This window comes from Ursus maritimus, unplaced genomic scaffold (genome assembly GCF_017311325.1).
Source record: "Ursus maritimus isolate PB19 unplaced genomic scaffold, ASM1731132v1 scaffold_32, whole genome shotgun sequence".
Lineage (NCBI taxonomy): Eukaryota > Metazoa > Chordata > Mammalia > Carnivora > Ursidae > Ursus > Ursus maritimus.
The window spans coordinates 3,922,566-3,944,162 of NW_024425786.1; the positions used below are offsets into that span (position 1 = coordinate 3,922,566).

The 21,597-nt window shown below is 52.5% G+C and overlaps 1 protein-coding gene across 1 annotated transcript in view; it reads right to left on the reverse strand.

Moving 5' to 3' along the window:
• Nucleotides 1-21,597, reverse strand: part of NPHP4 (nephrocystin 4) — a 156,036-nt gene that overhangs the window by 110,199 nt on the left and 24,240 nt on the right. Inside the window, exons 7-10 of the mRNA XM_040645683.1 lie at nucleotides 20,162-20,317; nucleotides 11,012-11,148; nucleotides 8,840-9,021; nucleotides 8,091-8,223 (exon numbers count right to left, since the gene is read on the reverse strand). Coding sequence (XP_040501617.1) covers nucleotides 8,091-8,223; nucleotides 8,840-9,021; nucleotides 11,012-11,148; nucleotides 20,162-20,317 — 608 coding nt within the window. The remainder of the gene's footprint in view (nucleotides 1-8,090; nucleotides 8,224-8,839; nucleotides 9,022-11,011; nucleotides 11,149-20,161; nucleotides 20,318-21,597) is intronic.

The following is a 21,597-nucleotide window of genomic DNA, read 5'->3' on the forward strand; positions in this document are numbered from 1 at the left end:
ACTCTGAGAGAGGCGGCAACGGATGCCAACTCCAGCGGACAGTCAGATGAGGGGCTTAGAGGGTCTCCCCACAGACTGCTTGTTAGCTGCAAGGACAAAACCAGTAACTGTCCAGTGGGGACATCACACAACACCTGACCAGTGATCGAGACTAAGCAGGCCAACGAGGCCGGAGGGACAGCCCGGACCTCTGACGTGGGACCCTGAGGGACACACCCCGCCCCACTGCAGGGTTCCGGCAGGAATGCAGAAGCTAACTCCATCAGGAGAAGGCATCACCAAATCCAACATGAGGAACACGCATGTAAAATGTTTCTACCAAAATCTATAAAGAACTTATCAACTCAACACTCAAAAAAGCAAACAATCCGGTCAAGAAATGGGCAGAAGACACGAACAGACATTTCTCCAAAGAAGACATAGAAATGGCCAATAGACACATGAAAAAATGCTCCACATCACTCGGCATCAGGGAACTACAAACCAAAACCACAATGAGATACCACCTCACATGGGTCAGAATGGTTAAAATTAACAAGTCAGGAAACGACAGATGTTGGCAAGGATGTGGAGGAAGGGGAACCTTCTTACACTGCTGGTGGGAATGCAAACTGGTGCAGCCACTCTGGAAAACAGCGTGGAGGTTCCTCAAAAAGTTGAAAATAGAGCTACCCTATGACCCAGCAATTACACTACTGGGTATTTACCCCAAAGATACAGATACAGTGATCCGAAGGGGCACCTGCACCCCAACATTCATAGCAGCAATGTCCACAACAGCCAAACTGTGGAAAGAGCCCAGATGTCCGTGACAGATGAATGAATAAAGAAGATATGGTGTATGTGTGTGTGTATATATATATATATATATACATATACACACACACATACACAGAGAGAGAGAGATAAATAAATAGAATGTTACTCAGCCATCAAAAAGAATGAAATCTTACTATTTTCAGTGACATGGACGGAACTAGAGAGCATTATACTAAGTGAAGAAAGTCAATCAGAGAAAGACAATCACGTGATTTCACTCACATGTGGAATTTAAGAAACAAAACAGAGGATTGTAGGGAAAGGGAGAGAAAAAGAAAATAAGAAAAATCAGAGAGGGAGACAAACCCTAAGAGACTCTTAACCATAGGAAACAAACTGAGGTTTGCAGGAGGGGAGGGGGGAGGGGGTTGGGGTAACAGGGTGATGGGCATTAAGGAGGGCATGTGATGTAATGAGCACTCGGTGTTACATGCAACTGATGAATCACTGAACTCTACCTCTGAAACTAAAAAAAAAGAAAAGAAATCTAAAAGGAGAGAAACTTGTCCTACAAAAATAAAATCAGAGGGGAACCTCGGTGTCTCAGGTGGTGAAGTGTCTGCCTTTGGCTCAGGTCATGATCTCAGGGTCCTGGGATCGAGCCCTACATCGGGCTCCCTGCTCAGCAGAGAGTCTGCGTCTCCCTCTCCTCCCCGCCTGTGCTCTCTCTTGCTATCTCTGTCTCTCTCTCAAATAAATAAATAAAAATCTTTAACAAATCAAATCAAATCAAGGAAGCCAAAGAAAGTCTGAGGAGCTGCTCCAGATCAGAGGAGACCCTGGAGGCAGGAACCCCAGCACCATGCACCCTGCACTGGAGAGAGATGCCACCAAGGACACGCTGGGTCACCAGCAGGCCTGGACTACAGCAGAGACTATGGCCCCACTTGGTGCTGAGCCAGGCAGGCTGCTGTCTGTGCCCACGGCAGGGCGCCCTGCCTGCAGAAATGCACACTGAAGCGTTTGAGGTCAGGGGCCGTGATGTCTGCAAGTCATTCCCAGAGAGTTCACACAAAATACGCGTGTGGATCTGCATGTGCATATACGCACGTGCACACACATACACACACACACACACACACACACACACACACACACAGGACGGGTGGGAGGAGGAAACGGGAGCCAGCAAGTAGGGATAAAGCAAGTGCGACCGATGTGAACAGCTGAATCCGGGGAGGAGGAGACCAGTACTCCTAGTATTCTTGTAACTTGTCTGTAAGTTTGAAATCACGTCCAAATAAAAAGTTATTAAAGAAGTTAAATAAGGTCCTACTATGCCTTTTCTTTTTTCAAGAACAATGTTAAGAATACGAAAAGGCTGGGGGCGCCTGGGTGGCATAGCGGTTAATCGTCTGCCTTCGGCTCAGGGCGTGATCCCGGCGTTACGGGATCGAGTCCCACATCAGGCTCTTCCGCTATGAGCCTGCTTCTTCCTCTCCCACTCCCCCTGCTTGTGTTCCCTCTCTCGCTGGCTGTCTCTCTCTGTCGAATAAATAAATAAAATCTTAAAAAAAAAAAAAAAAGAATACGAAAAGGCCAATGACAGACTATGGAAAAATAATCACAATCTATGTATGTAATGCCAAGATTTATAGCAAAAATATATAAAAGAAACTCCCATCTACCCAATAATACAAAGACAAACAATCTGAAACAATGGCCTGGCCACTTCATGAAGGAAGAGTAGGAACGGCCAACAAACACAGAACACGACTCATGCCTGGTCATCAAGGAAAGGCAAACTACAACCCCACTCACGTCCATGAGGAAGGCTGAAGTTAAGACGACAGACGGACCATGAGTTTGTGAGGGTGAGCAGCTGTCCTTCTCCAGCGGTGCCGGCGCACCCACATTGGAGAAACAGGCCCGGCTCGGAGAGGTAACGTCTACCTACCTACGACCCAGAACTCGGTCCCACGGCACTCGGCAAGAGGAAATGAAAACGTGTCCACAAAGACTTGCCCAAGAATGCTTAGAGGAGCTTTGTGTATTAGCTGGAAAAGCCCACCAACAGCAAAACGAAAAAAGAAACTTGCAAACCACACGATCTGATGAAAGATGAGCACCCAGAACACGGAGGGAACTCCTGAACCCTGCAACAAAACAACAAACCACCCGACTCGAACAACCCTTCCCCAGTGAAGACACAGGCCAACAAGCACGCAGAAGGATACTCGGCGTCATGACCGTCCGGGAAATGCAAATCAAAACCACAGTGAGACACGCTTCACACCCATTCACACGACTATCATCACAGAAAAGCAAACGGTGAGGGCTGGCAAGGGTGTGCAGGAACTAGAACCCTCGTGCACTGTCAGTGGGAACGTAAAATGGCACAGCCACTGTGGAAAACAGTGTGGGGTTCCTTGAAAAACTAAAAACAGAATTACCACACGATCCAATAATTCTGCTTCCTGTATATACCCAGGAGAACGAAAGGACGGTCTCGAAGAGATACGTGTCCACACGTGTCCATGTTGGCACTATCCACAATGTCTGAAATGGGGAAGCCACCCCAAGCCCATCGACTGATGGCTGGATACGCAAAACGCCAGACATGCGGGACATCCATTTTTCAGCCGTAAGAAGGCAGGAAATTCTCCAATAGGCCACAGCGCAGATGGGCCATGAGGGCATAACTCCGAGTGAAAGAAGCCGTCCAGGAAAGGACAAATACTGTATGATTTTACGAGACGTGAATTCTGGGGATGGATGGAGGTGACGGCCTCACAGCAAGTGTGAATGCGCTTGATGCCACAGAACTGCGCTTAAAAACAGTTAAGATCGGTAGGAGAAGAAAGGGAAGAAGGAACGGGGGTAAAAAGAAGGGGGAATGAACCATGAGAGACTATGGACTCTGGGAAACAAACTGAGGGCTTCGGGTGAGGGGGGGATGGGATAGGCTGGTGATGGGTATTAAGGAGGGCACGTATTGCATGGAGCACTGGGTGTTATACGCAAGTAATAAATCATGGAACACTACAATCAAAAAACTTGGGAAGTACTGTATGGTGACTATCATAACATAATAAAAAATTATTATAAAAAAATAAAATAAAAACAGTTAAGATGGTAAAGTTTGTGTTACGTGTATTTTTACCACAAGAAAAAGAAGACATTAAAAAAAAAAGTAAGTCAGAATGACACTGAACCCTGCACTTTATTTTTTTTTTTTTTTTAAGATTTTATTTATTTATTTGACAGAGATAGAGACAGCCAGCGAGAGAGGGAACACAAGCAGGGGGAGTGGGAGAGGAAGAAGCAGGCTCATAGCACAGGAGCCTGACGTGGGGCTCGATCCCACAACGGCGGGATCACGCCCTGAGCCGAAGGCAGGCGCTTAACCGCTGTGCCACCCAGGCGCCCCTGAACCCTGCACTTTAAAACTGTCGTAGGCCTTGCGAATTTCTTAGTAAAATAAAACCAAAAAAACAATTTTCAAAAAGTGAGTGAGCAGATTATCCTTCCTAAAGCCGTAAGGGGAGCCCAACATTTGCGACAAAATAGAAGACTCGGCAGCAGAGCCCCCTCCATCAGCAACCACCAGCACACAGTGTTCACATCGACCCGCGTGCGTGGTGGGCACTCAGCCCTGCCTGCTCCGGGGAGACTGAGGGCAGAGCCGGGTCTGAGCAAGTAGATAGGTGGCCGCATGGTAGGAGGGCAGCATGCTCTGGGGACACGCCAGGTTATGCTGAAAGACTTCCACACAACCCTCAAGACATCTGTATTTCCAAGTTCTAAACACTTCAATGTACATCATTTTCAGAATAAATTAAGGCATGATTCTCATGTGCCAAATACAGAACAAAATAGTCAGCTCTGAGGAGGCCCAGGCACCTGGCAAGCACTCCCATCTTTGTTGTACGGACTTGTTTTGTCCGAAGAATACTAGAAAATACATAAGTAATAAGTCAGCTAATGTTTACCTTCTAGAGATCTGGAAGTGACTTTGCTATGTGACCCCACAGAAAGGACTATTTGGACCCCTGGCAGCCCCCTGGGGATCTGGACTTATACTCACATGGAAACGCAGCAGAAGACGCTGGGTCTGGCTATTTTTACAGCTGCCTTCATTCTGCGTTCCTCACTCATGACCTAGGGAGGCTGCTTCATCAGCGTTAGCAGTCAGCACACTGACGGAGCCCATGCCTCGGCCGCTTCCAGGATTTCTCAACAGGCCGCCTCATGCGGGCGCACTGCCCTACGGACGCTAATTCCCAGGTGGGAAGAATGGCCTCGTCTCACTCTCCACAGCTAACCCAGAGACAAACTAAAGGGCTTCAGTTGTTGGCTAACTAAAAGGTGCAAAAACTTCACGACCGATCACCAGCGAGGAGCGTGTCTTCTCGAAACGGTCTTTCCAGCTTGCTGTCAATGACCACCAACATACTTGGGACCAAAAAACTTCCCCCAGACTCAGGTGACCGGGTATAAACTGGATACACGCTCAACCCGATGGTTTCTCCCCATCGACCACTTGAAGGGGGCCAGTCTCAAAAGGGCCCCAGGAGACTGAGGCTCCCGGCTCCTGGTCCGAAGCACGGGCTGAGTGGGCCTGTTCCGTTTCTTCAAGCGTTAGGAATACAAGAACACAGACGTGAGGAACCCAGCAAGGCCATCTAGAGGACAGGTGGCGGCACCAGAGGCGGCGTCCGTGAGGGAGCACACGGCTGGTTCAGAAATCATTTCCCCAAGAAAAGTACGTTTCTGGTTTGGGCTCTTCCACTTCTGCTTCTGTAAAGTACTTGAGAAACGTGCGCGCAGGCTGGTGGGACACTGGGTGACACTGGGCAAACCTGTTTCCGTTTCTCAGGGGTGATGACAGTACCACAGCAGCAGCCCCATCATTTGGAGACACGGACGGTTCACAGAGGCAGCGACGGGCTGTCTAGGATGGAGCGACACGGGCCGAGAGGAGCGGAGGTGGGCACCCCGCCGGGTCCATCACAGGCTTCTCTCTCCCTCCATATTTGAAATTTCCCATAACAAAAAGGTTAAAGGAAGGAAAGAATGTACGTGCCACAACGTTCACAGTGATCAAAGCCGATGATGACCGGAATTTGCTTCGAAACGTATCAGAACGGGTGTGGGAGATGCTACGGACAAAACAGGACCGTGCCCGCAGCTGGCAACCGCTGAGCTGCCTGGTTCGTTTTACTACGCGGTCTGCCTCAGTTTACGTTTGCAGTGCCCGTCGTATGAAGCTCTCACACGGGGAAAGAAACGGAGAAAGAGACTCGCAGGCGGGATGCAAGTGAAGAGTGCACTCCGCCCGCAGAGGGATCCGGGCGCGCTGGCTGCGGCCTGGCCACCCCCCGACCCCAGCCACACCCGCCCCGACACACAGACATCCCTGGGGAAGGACAAGAGCCCAGCCGGCAGCGCCCCTGTGCCCTCCCCCCTAACGTGGAAACCTGTCCATGATGGGAGCTCCTGACTCAGGCCTGCCCCCCGGGTGCACACACACACACTGCCCCCGCTCCACGCACACAGCAGGCAGCCTGTGCCGACCAGCACTGCACGGCCCGGGACCCCCCCTTCCAGACCACGCTGAAGAAAGCGCTGCTGATGGTCGTACAGTGTCCATGTTAGGAGAAACCTCCACACCACAAAGAACCGACGGGCTGCTCCGCACGCGTTCCAAAAGTCCGTGAAGCAGCAACACACGGCAGAACACCCGCGCTGGTTAGGCGTTTCAGGGAAGAGTTAACAAATAACAATCAAGTGTCACGGGAGACACACCAGTTTCCACGTACAGACTCTGCGATCGCAAGCAAACCGTATTAACATTCCGGAGGGAACTCTACACGTACGTAAGACGCGGAGGGCGCCAGGCCCACAGGCGACTTGGCTGGCTCCCTCCGTGTCTCCTTCCAAGGGCAGCACCGGGTGCCAGCCCCAGAAGCCACCCCTCCTGGTAGAGTCCCCACCCAAGCCTGGGGTGCACGCCCCACGCAGCCAGGCGCACGGACACACGATCACATTCCAGCTGCAATTTCTGGTAATAAATAAAGAAGAGAGGAGCTGGGAACTACAGCTTGATTAAAACGACAGTGACAGTGTGTTCGGCCATGATTAGAACATCTGCCTCTAGATCTGTTCACCTGATCAGGACTCTGAATGATACTGACCTGAGGTGTGGACAACAGAAAGCAGATGAGAAAATAAATATGAGAAATAGAAACGAGAAATAAAAATAAAAATGAGAAAATAAAACAGCACCTCCACTCGGCACCCCGTCCCCCTCCTAAGGCTCACCCCAAGACCGTTCTCAGTCCTGGTCCCCATCAGCTGCACGGCAACGCTGGCCGACCGACCACCACGGAACTTGCCTTCTCATCCTTTTATTTCTAACGTACATGTTAAATTGACATTTGCTTTTTCAAACAGAAAACGGAATCTTAAGTAGAGCATGATTTGAGTTTTCCAAAGAATCTCCATCAGTGACGTAAGCGATGGCTACACACCATACGCTGAGCCCTAACACGGGGCTGAGGGGCACCAACCCTGCACAGCCAAAAGCCTGCGTGTAACACACCATACGCTGAGCCCTGAGTAACACGGGGCTGAGGGGCACCAACCCTGCACAGCCAAAAGCCTGCGTGTAACTTTCAACTCCTCCAAAAACGTAACTCCTAACAGCCTACGGTTGACCAGAAGCCTGACCAGTAACAGGGACCGTCAATTAACACACGTTTCATATGTAGTATGAATTATATGCTGTGTTCTTACAATAAAGTCAGCCAGAGGAAAGAAAATGTCATTAAGAAATTCATAAGGAAAAAAAAATACACTTACAGTACCGTATTTACCAAAAAAACCTCTTTTGGTTGTAAGTGGCCCCACGCAGTTCAAACCAGTGTTGCTCAAGGGTCAACTGTATTTCTTCCAACTGAACCTTACAGACTCTTAGTTATGATACGGGCACACAACGTTCACTGTGAGACATTTGTCACCTGTGCAGAGTCAAGCTTTACTCTACTCAACATCATATGAAAAATACATTAGACTCATTTTTCAAGATAATTATTGATCTGATATTTGTGAATTACGGCTGTTGTGCCTGCCTACTGCACTACTGCTCACCATCGGCCGGCAGCACATTCTGTTGCCATAAGGGCAGGAAATGACTGTAACAAAGCTCTCAGCAGGAAGAAGCACTACACCTGTTATCCACACTGCTGACGAAAATTACTCGGCTTTACCAGAAACACGAGTGGTGACTTTGTTTATCCGCAGGGCACGGAGCCCCGGGCCCTTCTCACCTTGCCGTCCACTCCGGAAGGGCTGTTGAACACATACTCCAGCTGAAAGATGATGGCAAATGCAGGGTGATGGACCATCTCAGGGAGTCGGAGGCGGCTTCTCAAAACCAGTGCCTGGTTTCCAGAGCTGCATCTAGAACACAGAGCAGTGGCAGGTCAGGCAGCGCTCCCACTGCCCTGCACCCCCCTGGGTGCCGGGTGCTGCTGGCGCGGCAAGTGCCCACAACGATGCCACTAAGTCCCCAATGATGCTGCCAGCCCCCAAGGCAGCTCCCAAACCAGAGCCTTTCTAGGTGCTTTAATCAACACTCATTCCAAATCACCAAAGCTTATGTCAGGAGGATGGACAATACGGCCAGGTCTCCAGGGAGGCTCATCCTCCAGGGCCAGCCTCTGGAACTTCCTGCCTGCTGGTTCTCAACCACATGAGACGTTGATCGCAGGCCCAGTGGGAGGAAAGCATGCCAGGATCTCCCAGACCCCAAGCAGCCACAGGTGGAGGCACCTGTCATGTTAACTCCAGAACCGTCACAGCACAAATCAGGAGTTTCCAACTGGACAACACTGGGGGCTGCTCCTAATGGATGTAAGTCAGCAAGAGGAAACAAAGGCACCAGGGAAGAAGCCCAGGTGGACAAGCGCACACTTGACACGCAAAAACAGCTCCATTTCGCTTTGATCCCCGGTTATGTGCACCCCCGTACCTCCCAATTCCACGGGGCCGGACCCTGCAACCCTGGGGAGAATACCTGGCCTTTGAGGAGGAGCCAACTTTCCTACTGAAACTGGCAGAGCGCGTCAAGGCCATGTCCATCTCAGGCACCAGCACCACCACCTGTGGCCTCTGCACGAAGCCCAGACCGTTGTGCACACCGACGTGCAGGCGGCGCTCCAAGATCTCCAGCGCGCCGCCGTCCAGCGGAACGCCCCCCTAGGAAAGCACACGTCACACAGAGTAAGTCCCTGTGCAGAAGGGCAGAAGCTCCCAAGGGAGAGGCAAGCAGAGAGAAGGAACCGGAACAGCCGTCTCAGGCATTTCCTGATCAGATGGCACTCAGTGAAAACGAGTCCAGGCCAATGAAAGGCAAAGAAGCCCACGAGAACCACTGGCCTTAGCGCCTTTTCGAGGTAATTGTGGGTTTCTCACACAGCATGATCTTCTCAGGGCAGTACACCCCAACACACCCTCCCCCCGGAAGGTGCCTGAAGCACCAAACTCTTGCTGAGGCTTCTCTGGCTGAGCTCAATGCTCAAGATGCAGCAAACGAGCAACCGGGGACCCAGGGGTCCAAAGCGCAGGAGCCCACTGCCCCCGAGGCACCTCTGCCCTCCCCCAGACTCAGACACTGGAGGCGTGAGCCGAAGGGGCAGCGGGACGAGGGAGCATATTTATGCAGTAAGTCATAAACCAATAAACACGGAATCTGCCCCAAAGTGATCGCTAGATATTAAAGTGTTTCATCTTAAGAAAAAAATGTACAGGCACTTTAACAAATGAGCAAGGACAGTCCTCCAGGCAATTACTGTTTATTAAATTATGTGATCATGGCAAAATGATTCCTGAATCTTCAAGTTTTCTTCATTGCCCATTAATCAAGCTGAACAGACCTAAATTCAGCCTATTAGTCTCTGAGTAATGAAAATAGAGCGATGGAGGTAACAGAGTAGCTACCAGTTGGATAGGAACAAAAATACAAAGTAGTGAAAATACATAATAAAGTGATTTTTATGGGAATACATAAAATTTAACAATGATACTCCTAAAGCATCTCTACCATCATGCAGTACACTCAGCAGTAAGAACACAGCAGGAACCAGAGCAAGAAAATGTGCACTCCGTCAATCTCCTCCTCTGTGTTTGTCTCACATGAGACATCGTACGGAACTTCCTTGTCAAGAATGGAGAGCAAGCAAAAAAAGTCCATCTCATCGATGTGTGCATGTGTGCACACATATGTGCACGTGTACATGTATGTGTGTGCATGTGTGTGCATGTGTGTGCGCATGTGTGTAACTAAGACCTCGCTAACTTCACAGACTGCTAGGATGGTCACCTACCGATGGAACCACTCACTGTCATGACCAAAGAGTACTAAAGGTCTGCAATGGGCCGATACTGATGCACTTCGGGTGCAAGGGTGAACCCAACCATGACCCTGTCCTCCTGGTGCAAGTACTCCACAGAGGGGCTACCAATAGAGCAATGAACAGGTAAGGAAACCAGGTGCTCTCGGGGAGGGCCAAGTATCTGGAGAAAGGAAGCAGGGTGACATACGGACAAAGTCTAGTAGAGGAAGGGGCCGCAGCCTCAGCAGCACACTCAGGTGGCCTGTCGGGGCGGTCAGGTTTGCACTGAGAACCGAAGCCTGAGGGACCACGCAAGGGTGTGGACGCGGAATATACAGGGAAATGAGCTAGCTGTCCAAAGGCCAGGTGGGGACAAGCTATGGCCTGTGACCGCCAAGAGTTTATGACAACGTGTCACACGGGCAGGCAGAACTGACGCTGTGATAGGGAGCCCCTTTCACAGAAAGCAGGTCTGCTGGGATAAAATGACTAAGATTTCTAGTCATGTCCTTGGATGAGCCAAATATCTTGCAAATGCTCTTTGTAAATGCAGATTATTTTATTGGTTTCCCTATGCTCATTTGGTGATTTAATCTACTTTTAAATGAAGACTGTTTTAAGATATAACGAAACTAACGTGAGGGTCTGAGGATAATAGCACCTCCGCCACACAAAAGTTAAGACAATGCACCAGATTCCCTTGCGAGCCACTGCACGAGGAGCACGCAGGACTGCGTCACCAGTGGCTGGACCGTCCACCCTGGCGGCATCAGAGGCCGGCAGCTTCCCCACCTCTGTCCTGCCCTGCCCGCATCTCCACTGTTCAGAATAAGTTCCACCATGTAAGACAGTACCTCCCGAAAGTGATCGCTGATAAGGAGTTCTAGAAGTTCTTCCTCAAACTTCTCAAGGGAAGGGTACAGCGTGAAGAATAAATCGTCCAAGTACCACGTGACAGACTTCTGAAGGCGAGGCTTTCGGAGGGCGTCCCCTGAAACAATGAGGGGGCTCATGGAGCGTATCCGTGGGGACGGGACCACCAGAAGCATCCAGGGGCTCTCACCCACCAAGGTCCAGGCCGTGGTGCTAGGACCTCCAGGCAGAGAAGAGACCACAGGCACAGCTCTCAGACCGAACACTGAATCAGAACCCAGCTCCGTTCACACCGAGACGCCAAGCTGATTAAACAAGCCCAGATTTCATTTACAGCCCGATTCCTCCCCCCACCCTCCTCCAGGAACACATTTTATAATTCAGCAATCCAAAGAACACAGATTACAGAATGCAGGGTAACATCTGTTCCTATCAGCTTGGTTTCCCTTTATCACTGACTTCCTCTCTAGCAAGAACACAGCCAATGATGCCATTTCTTATTTTTGTACGTTTACCTTGAACCATTTGGAAACATGCAGAAATACTCATGAGCACATTAAGCCAACAAGCAAAAACACCGTCTGGGCCGACACCATAAGAGAAAAGTCCCCATCCTGCTGGGGAAGCAGCCCCAACTGGGAGCTCTGTGAGGACAGAAGGGGACGGTGGCTCCTGGCACGCAGCTCGGTGCCGAGCGCAGAGCAGGTGCGTTAACCCTCGGCAGCGAGGGGCGCGGTCAGGTCCTGTGCAGGCCTGCCCCCCTCCCCCGGGGCTCGGGCGCGAAGGCAAGATGAGGGCCAAGCCGACCACCTCCCCACGAGCACACAACCCAGGCTCTGCCCTCCCACCCCCATCACTACTCTGCTGCCCTCTGTCTCTTCCCAAGCCTTAATAAGAATTAAAGTGCAAAGTCTTAGATTCTGAGAGCGGATTCCAAAGGTAGAGAAAGGAAACAACTGGCGTGAGTCTCGGCGCAGAGGGAACCGTGGTGAGAGCCCTCTGTCATCCTGCCGGGAGGTCAGTCTGCAGCCAGAGGCGATTCCGGCTTTGCCTCCGCGTGCACCAAGACCCTGAAAATATCCACTGCCACCTTCTGCCCCACTAATTCCACTTTTTGAACCTATTCAGCTAAATTAATCAAATGTGGAAGGAAAGCACTAGGTGCAAAAATACTCATTAAACATTATTTATAACAGAAAAAAAGAAGAAACAACCAAGTGCTCACTAGTAGGGGAATGTTGAGCCAACTACTCTAAAATAGAAAATGAGAACAAAACCCATATTGTCAAAGATTATTTAATGACTGAAAAATAATCATAATACTACATGTGAAAACAAAACACAGAACACTGTGTATTAGATCACTCAATGCCCATTTTATTTGAAAACCTATGCATTTCCATGTACACAAGGCTATGTATGGGAAGTAATCACAGAGGACTTTCTCTCCTTCTCTGTGGTTTTCCACACCTTCCGCACCACAAATACGCGTGAGATTCTGCATCGTTCACAAACAGGCTTATGCCTCTAAGAAATCCTGCGTGTTCCTTTCTAAATTTAAGAAGAGTCTAATCTGCTCAGCGGATGACTCAGAACCGCTCAAAGTGCAGGTACAGCTACTCGCCACGGCCAAAAGCTAAAAACCACCCAAATGTCCATCAACACACGAACAGATATGAAACACGTGGTCGATCCACACACACGATGTTAGCCTTAAAAAGGAAGGAAATTCTGACACCTGGATGGACCTTGAGGACATTGTGCTCAGTGACACGAGACAGTCACAAAAAGGGCAAATACTGGACAGTTCCACTCACAAGAAGTACTTAAAGCAGTAAAATCAGAGACAGAAAGTGGAAGGGTGGGCGCCAGGGGCTGGGGACAGGGACAGGGAGCGAGCGTTTCATGGGGCAGAGCCGCAGTTTTGCAAGATGAGAAGTTCTGGAGGTGGACGGTGGTGGTGCCTGCACAGCACCACGAATGTCCTTCGTGCCCCCAAACTGCACGGTTTAAATGGTTAAAACGGTAAATGTTATGCTACATTTATGTTACCACAATTTTTCTTTCAAGAGCGGAAACATATAAAGTCCAACTTTTCATGAAATGGTCCAGGAAGTGTCTGACGCCCGTCCTGAATTAAGACCTTCCATCAGAGGAAGAGGACAAAAGAGGTAAGAGAGGGTGCATTCCCCACTGGGCCCGGAGGAGCCACAAGCTGCAGCTGCAGGACCACCAGCCCTGGCACCAGGCTCTCCCCTCTGATGCGCCCGTGGGCCACACAGCAACGTGGGATTGCTCACGGGGGATTTCAGAGAAGACGAGGCAAGGCGGCCATGGCCCTCTGGGCGCAGAGAAGGAAGGAGGGGGACCATCACAAAACCAGGGCCCGTCAGCAGGAAGAGGACAGGCCTGAGCTGACATGACCACCTGCTGGGGAGGGTTGAGTATGTCATCCCCAGCAGGTGGAAGGAACCGCATGTCCTGAAACAAGGGAGGACACCACGGTGGTCACATGCACTCTGGGGCAAGGGCCTGGGTGCCAACCCCAGGTTCTAAACCTCAGTCTCCTCGGCTATGGAAGCCAGGACGGTGCCGCAGGGACAGAGCTAATACCGTCCACAGTGCGCTCCGTAAAGCAGCCCCGAACAGAGTCATGGCTCCCGTGGAAAGCCACACACATATGCACACATATCTCACCAGACTAATCTTAAATCCTCAACACAGCTCATCCCCGCACATTCTATTCTCCTTATTTTACAAAAGAGAAACGTGGCTCGGACATTCTAAATGACATGCTCGAGGCCGCCCCACTCACAGGAATGAGCATGAAGGAGACTCCAATGTTTACGCTGCTAACCACATGTCCACGAACGACCGGGAAAGCACCGTGAGAACTTCAGGGAGTGGATTCGCAGCAACAGAATCCATGAGTACCAAGGATGGGACGAGCTGGGACCAGTGGACTCAGGCAGAACTCGGGGGCACCGGCCACTGCCAGCCCTTATAGAGACTGGGGCAGCAGCAGACAGACAGACTAGCACGTGTGCTGGGACCACAGCCCATCCCGCAGGGAACCTACCCACCTTCACCAATCACCCACATACAAACACTAAACTAGTGGTGGGCAAAGGCCATTTCCCAGACTGATGTCCCGTGGGGATGAGTCCTTCCGGTTCCACAGCTCAAGGGGCAACAGTGCAGGAATGGGTGTCCGGGAGGTGGCAGAGCCCAGTGCTTCTGCAAGAGGCCCAGTCCAGGCAGGAAGCAGGCTCTGCACAGCCCCCCATGACGAGGTGGCCCCCAGGCCCAGAGCCATTAGCAGCAACAGAAAGAGTCATGACCCTGGTCTCATAAGAGGTGAGAAGTGAGTCCCACGCACAGAAGTCAGCCAGGGAGAGGAAAGATGGCTCTTCTATTGGGAGACGAGACTGAGGAGCCACATCTGCACTGGGAAGAACCTTCCGGATCCTAAGGGGTCCGGGAGGCAGGGCAGGGCTGGGTGGCATCCGGATGGCTTTCTCCAGGCCACGTCTTGTGAAAGGCGCAGGCTCTGGAGACGGGGCTCTCACTCAGAAGACAGAGCAGGTCTCCTGAGCAGCAGGGCGGCCACGGGCAGCCACGGGCGGCCACGACAGAGGACGGTAATCCGTGAAGAAAGAACAACAGGTCCTGGGGCTCAGCGCTTCCTAAGTTCTCAGCACTGGGTTTCACCGGCCCGTTCCTTTGCCCCCCAAATGCATCTCCAGGGTCAGGTCCTAGGAATGTCCCCATTTTATGCAGGAAAGGGCAGCAACAGAGGCTGGGAGAGATTAGGAGCCTGGAGGCCCACCCCGCCGCTCAGAGCCTCTCCCCTGCCGACTCCCACATCCCCCTCAGAGCAGCTTCACCATCTGAAGTGTCACCCCGTTCACTCCACAACCCAACCTCAGCGGCCAGGGCTGACGGAACCTCGGCAGAGCTGACAGCCAAGGGAGAATCCTGGCCCTCACACTCTGTGACTGGGACTAGCTTTCACGGGTTTGTTGCCAAGCCTGTGGACAGGAATGCAATCCCCAAAACCGCACTGCTCCTACAGGAAAGCGGACCCCCTTCCCTCGGGGATCCCCACACATGCACTGTCGAGAAAACAGGGGTTACAGGCGCAGAACAGGCAAGAACTCCCTGTAGTGATATCCTCTAGGGAAATGCTCAGAAACACCCCCAGATGCCCAACGAGCTCCCCACAAGGTCCTAACGGTCCCACAGCCTCCCAGGGACGCAGCTTTCCTGGAAGGGCATTCGATTCACCAGAATGCACCTCACCAAACAATGTTGCAGGAGGGGCAACAGAATGAGACGAGACTGAGAGTGCCCCAGGCAGAAGCGGAAAGGCGTCTGAGCCGTCCACATTTCTAGAACTGACTGTGGTGAGACGACACGTCCACCATTGCTTCAGGCCCTCCAAGGTATGAGCGCTCCACTAAGAGCCCCGCGCTGTGCTCTCCCCCCCGGCTCGGGGCCTGCGCACACGGATGCACCCAAGGCGCCTTCCGCCGATGAATCACAGACAAACCCAAGCACCAGGGAACCCTCCAAGGGATACAAGGTAGACACCAAACCCGGAGCAGTGGTTTGCTCTGGGGCGGTTCCCTGGGGAGTGAGACTGGAAGGGAGGACTTTCCCCGAAGTTTTCCTTTGTCATGTCAAAACTGGAGCTCACACAGGGCGGGCACCAGCTCTGCTCCTGCCACCCCACCACCACCCCTGCCTCCCGCAACCCAGGCTCATGTGTGGCAATCCAGAAGGCGAATCCCAGCGAGGACCGGAGCGGCCCCGGGAGCGTGGAGAAGCTCCCCACAGCCGCTGAGGTGCTTGGATGCTGTCTGCTGAAAGGCAGCGTCAGCAGGTCGGGATGGGGGAAGCAGCGTTTTCAAGGAGCACCTCAGGGGGTGGCTGAGCAGGGACTCAGGAGGACCACGTGGGACACCAACCAGAGCAGGCCACCACGTGAAAGACCAGTGGGCACACGGCTTTGACAAAACGCTTCTCCAGACAGCTCTGCTGAGCTCTGGTTTAACGGCTGAGGAAACAGGGCCTGGACCCGGCGGCCCGCCCAGGACGGGAGGGCCCACGGCCAAGGCTGCTTCGGGGGCACGTCTGCATGAGCGGGCCTGCAGGATGGAGCGGCCACTCAGTTAAACCAAACGAAGGGACGACAGGGGAAGGCAGCGAGGAAGGAGGGTAGGAGATGCACATCACTGAGGCGGGTGTTCGAAGCCACAGTGAAGAGGTCAGAGTGAGGTGAGTCTGCGGGTCGGGGAAGAAACGCATCGAAGGCACCGTCTGAGGAGGACGGGCACGTGGCAAAGACAGTGGCCTTTTTCTGCCTCTCTGCCAGGCCCACGCCACTGCCGGCCTCGGTACCGGGGACTCTCCCTGAAGCACCACAGCCATGCAAACCATGGACGGTGGCCTGTGGACAGCAGCACAGGAGACAGAACTTCCATTCAGGCCTCCCCGAGGCCCTGCCCACTCGCAGACGCTGCCAGTCCACAGCTCACTCCCACCAAGCCCCCGGCGGGGGGCCGTGGTCAAGTGTCCAGCTGCTTCAGACGTCTGTATGGTGTCGGCCAGCTCGGGGGAGCCTGAGGCCCTCCACTTTCCTCCCACACTAGCAGCCCTGCGAGAAGTGGGCCCAGGATCCCTGCACCGCCCTGAGCACCTGGCCAGGAAGCCTCCCTCAGGACTCCAGCCAGTCCAGGCACTGGCCCCTGGCCTTCAAGTCCAGTTCTAGAAAACGGGCTTCCCACTTAGTTTTATGACTCAGCTTCCAATGCACTCGCTACTTCATGCAAAGCTCTGCCCCGCTCCAACGCAAGATGAGCGTTCTGAGCTTTCCCCCAAACGAGAGAGATCTTCCCGGTCCCGACCCCCCTGGGCACGTGACCGGCGCGCGGGTCTGCGGCCACGAGAGCGGGCCAAGGAGCTCCGGTGCAGAGGCTCGCTCTAAGCCAGGGCCCTGGTGCCGATGCAGCCATTCCGGCCTATCAGACCGGAGCACAAGAAAAGGTCAGAACCAAGCGAGGACGAGCCCGTGAGGCTGCGTGGATTTCCTGGCTGCAGGGAGAGATGGCGATCGGCGGCGCCGGCTAACCCGGACCAACTCGGAGAGCTGCCCTCCAAGAACCGCTCAAGGGAAGAGCGAGGACCTGTCACTTCCGGTCACCCCCAGGCTGAAAACTCCCTTCGAAAGTCAGTCCTCACACAGATGAGGTAAAGTGGGCAGATGGGGCGAAGGCTGGTGACTGTGTCGACATCCGTATCCTGGCCGTGACCTCATGCTACAATTTGGGGGAAACTGGGCAAACAACACACAGAGTCTCTCTGCATTATTTACTAAAACCACATGTGAATCTAGAGTGACCTCGATAAAAATTTCAGTTAAAAACAACTCAATCCTCCTGTATCGTGGCATTTTACAAGCAAACAAATACCCATGTCCCCGTATGGCACCAAAATAAAACCAGACCCTCTGCAAATTGCAAGTGAATTCCACCGCTGAAGCCAGTCCCAGTCCCTGCCTTGGCCCTTTCAGGGTTATAAAATATTATTCAGCAAAGAAACTCTTTTCCAAGAGTGAGTCACAAAAGCCCAAAAGACCCTGGGCAGGATTTATAACACAGAGAATAACCACGTCCAGCAGCAGGCTCGGCGCCCGCACGGCTACAAGCCACAGATCAGCCCGGTGTCCGGCACGTCAGGGGAAGGCGGAGCAAAACGAGTTTCTTTTCTTAGATGGTCACTGGGGGGACTTGGTGAGAAGCCGCGTTCCGGTCCTTTCTTCCCGAGAAGAGGGAATGTGCTCTCACGCACTGAAGTCAGTGCTCCCACCCGCCCACCCGAGCACGCCGCAGCTCCACTTCGAGGGTCCTTGGTCATCAGCTTTTAACAAAAACAAAGGTATTAACAACATAAACTGTCATCAGTGTTGCGATCTCTCAGACACTGCCTGCATCCGGTAAGTGTCCCGGTGACCAACTGGCCGCTCCACAGGAGGGGGCAAACAGGAAGCCACGGGGGTTCAGATCACTTCTGAAGACATGACCTTTATGGGCAAGGCGCTGGAATCATGCCCCCATCTGTAGCTGGCCCCTTTGATCCCCCGGAGAAACTGAGAACAACGCAGGGCCATCGGAGCTGCCCTGTTGCCTCTGCAGTAGGGACTCGTAAGCAGACCACAGACGAGTGCGGTAGTTCCAGGTTTTATCTGCAGCTCTACTGACCCCCACCAGCAAGTCACAGAGTGAGGGACATACCTCAGGCCCCAAGGACAGTCTGCCCACCCAGAGCCCCAGGTCAGAAAGACTTACAGAAGCTGGCTTTAAAGCAGGTGTGCACCTAGGATCTGGACATCAGCACGTAGCACACCGGTACTCAGAGCCTCCCCCACTGACCAACGGGGCCGAGGTCTCAGCACCAGATGCAGGTTGTCATATTGTTTTCAGTGTCAACAGCGATGACCATGCAGCATTCTGTCTCCCTGTCTAACCCCTCCTTCCCTTGAAAGAGGACACAGGCAAATGACCAAGGGGGAGAAGACTTCCCATATGGGGCTGTGGGGGGGAGGGGTGGAGCCTGGTTAGTCATGGCAGATCCAAAGCCAGGACCCCTCCTCGGACTTGCTCCTATTCATCATTAATTTATCCTTTCTCATGTATCATCATCTCTTCTCAGGAACACTGGAGAAACAGTGACCTCGTGATGGTGATGACCACCACAGACCCATCCCAGAAATTCCCGAACTCAGACAACAATGTCTGCATCCCATCATGGACCACAACATCAAACCATGTGCAGGACATTGTTACTGAGAACATTCCCATCCTGGAGGTGAGCTACGTCTTTTCTTTGGGGCCTTGAGTGTTTCTGTTCTAAGTCAAAACTCGGCCCCTACAGCTCACATCCACGCCCAACCCTGCTCTCCCCAGAACAGAACAGGGCGCCAGCCCACCCCACACGAGAGTTTCCAGCAGAGCCAGTGGGGAAGGACTGGCATGGCCCCTTCTCCTGGATCCCTCAGACAGCCAGACAAAAAGCCTCTGGAAGTGCCCGGGAGGAGCGTGAGGCCAAGGTCAAGGCCCATCAGCAGGCCTGAGAGCAGAGCACACGTCTACAGTGATCTCCTGGCCCCTAACCCACCGCTGGAGAACCTAGTTCTAAAACACACCAAGACAGAGTTTTCAAAAATAATCAAGACATCGCACACCCACATTCACAGGAGCATTATGCACAACAGCCAAAAAGCAGAACCACCCAAGAGTCCGTGGAAAGGTAAATGGGTAAACAAGATGTGGTCCATCCATGCAACGGAATATCATTCAGCCTCAAAAAGGAAGGAAGTTCCAACATGATCCAACAAGGATGGACCCTGAGGACCTGATGCCCAGTGCAGTAAGCCGGTCACAGAAGGGCGAGCATGGAGGAGAGGCCTAGAGGAGTCGCACTTACAGACAGGAGGGAGGACGGCGGTGGCCAGGGGCTGGGGCAGCGCATGTGGGGAGCTGTGGTTTAGGGCGGACAGAGTTTCAGTCTGGGGACATGAGAAAGTTCCAGAGGTGGGTGGTGGCGAAGGTTGTACAAAAGGTGAAAGCACTTATTGCCACTGGACTGCACACTTACAAATGGTTAAAACAGTCCATTTATGTTATGTCTATTTTACCATAATTTAAAAATAATAATAATCAAGGCCCTGATATGGTCCAGTAAGGGTGAGAACTAACAACAGTGATTTTTTCCTGACCTTGGTCATAAAGACATGAACTATTTGTCTTACAAAAGCATTTCCCGAGAGAAGAAAACAGAAGTGACTTCAGGGATGTGAGACATTGTTCAGAAGGGACTACGAAGAGAGATGGCATTGCCCTCCCTGCCCCTCTCCCCTCCACTCCCTTCCACTTCTCCTCCCCGTCCTCCTCCTCCCCCTCCTCCCTCCTCCCCCTCCTCCCTCCCATCACCGCCCCTCACCAGGCCGTTGGCTAAGACTGCCTAGCCATGCCAGCCCACCTCCACCACAGAGCCTGATTCCCGCAAGGTCTGACCATCAGCTAATACAGACTCACCAAATGGACAGAGACAGACAGAGCAACCCTTACCCTTTCCTCCATGAGCTGGAAGGAGGCCAGGTATGTGCTGCAGCCCAGACACCAGAAGGTTCTCAGGAAGAAGATGGAACACGGGCTCCAGGAGCGGGTGTGGCCTCAGGGTGTACTGCAGGCTGCAGCTCTCAATGAGGGTCATATGTGTGTTTTCTGGGGGAGAAACACCTATGTGACAGCTGGAACCAAAGGCCCTTTTGGTCGAACCAGCCAATAAATTGAGCATCTAAGCAAGAAACACCACAAACAGGAAACGTATTTTTCCACAGAGAAAGGGGAAGAGCTCTGTTAGATCAGCCTAAAAAGCAAAAAAGAATCAATTCTTAGTTAACTCTCTGCTGAAACTGTAATGACAGAGATACTTGTTTTCAATGCAACATAACAAAACCTCTCCTGCTCACCTCTCCCCACCCCCCGAGTGCTGAAGTCCAGGCACTGTCTGGTCCCCATCATCAGAGGGGGGCTAGAAGGCACCCTTGGCCCCAGCCAGCCTCCCTTTCCCACTTGGCATCAGGACTAGGGCCTGGAGGCAGCAGCCCCTGAGACAGAGCCCTGCCCTCAAGGATACACGCTCTGTATCACTAACACACCGATACCCGTAGTACAAGGGAGAACGGGATCGAACCCCAGGAAAGGTGCAGATAGTGGATAGTGAGCTAGGGGGGGAGTGGAAGAGGGAGAGCATCCTGGAGAAAGCAGCCGCTGAGAAAGGCCCAGACACAGAGCTCAGCAAGATGGAGGGAACAGCACCCACAGAAACTGGGGCGCAAGAAGAGGCAGAGCCCAGAATCACAGGGCCCTGGGGTTGAGAGGGCCCAGGGACATGCCCTGTACTCATCCCCACCAGAGTCTTGCTTGGTCTTGATTTCTTCCATTGACAGGAGCCTCACCACCTTCTGAGACACACTATGTGATTTCATGAAAAAAGAACTATGATCTACTGCATTTGTTAGAAAAAGAAATTAATGAAAACTATATTTTTCATACCTAAATGCTACAAACATGGGATCTGCTTAGTTTAAAATTTTAAATGCCCCAAAAGGCACCCTCCCGTGTGGCTGGTTGGAGACACTGGTTGGGCCTCCGTGGAAAGCAAACAGGAGAAATGTTACAAACTAGCCCCCAGACCCAGCACCGCAGCTTCCAGGAGTTCAAGCCACAGCCGCACAGGCATGTGTGCAAAAGGGCAGCCATCCACACCAGCGATGCTCCCAACCTCGGTGCTGCCGGTCTACCCCGTGTCTGCTCGCAGAGTCACTCTAAGTCTAACCTTCTCTAAGGTAAACCATTCAGGGGAAAAGCAGAGAGAAAAATGAGAGTTGGACATGCACCTCTGCTCCTGTCCTGGTAGAGACCCCCAGGGTCCAGGAGACTCAGGCCGCCTGGGGTACAGCGGAGGGCGCACAGCAGTGGGGGGGGGGGGGGGGGGGGCC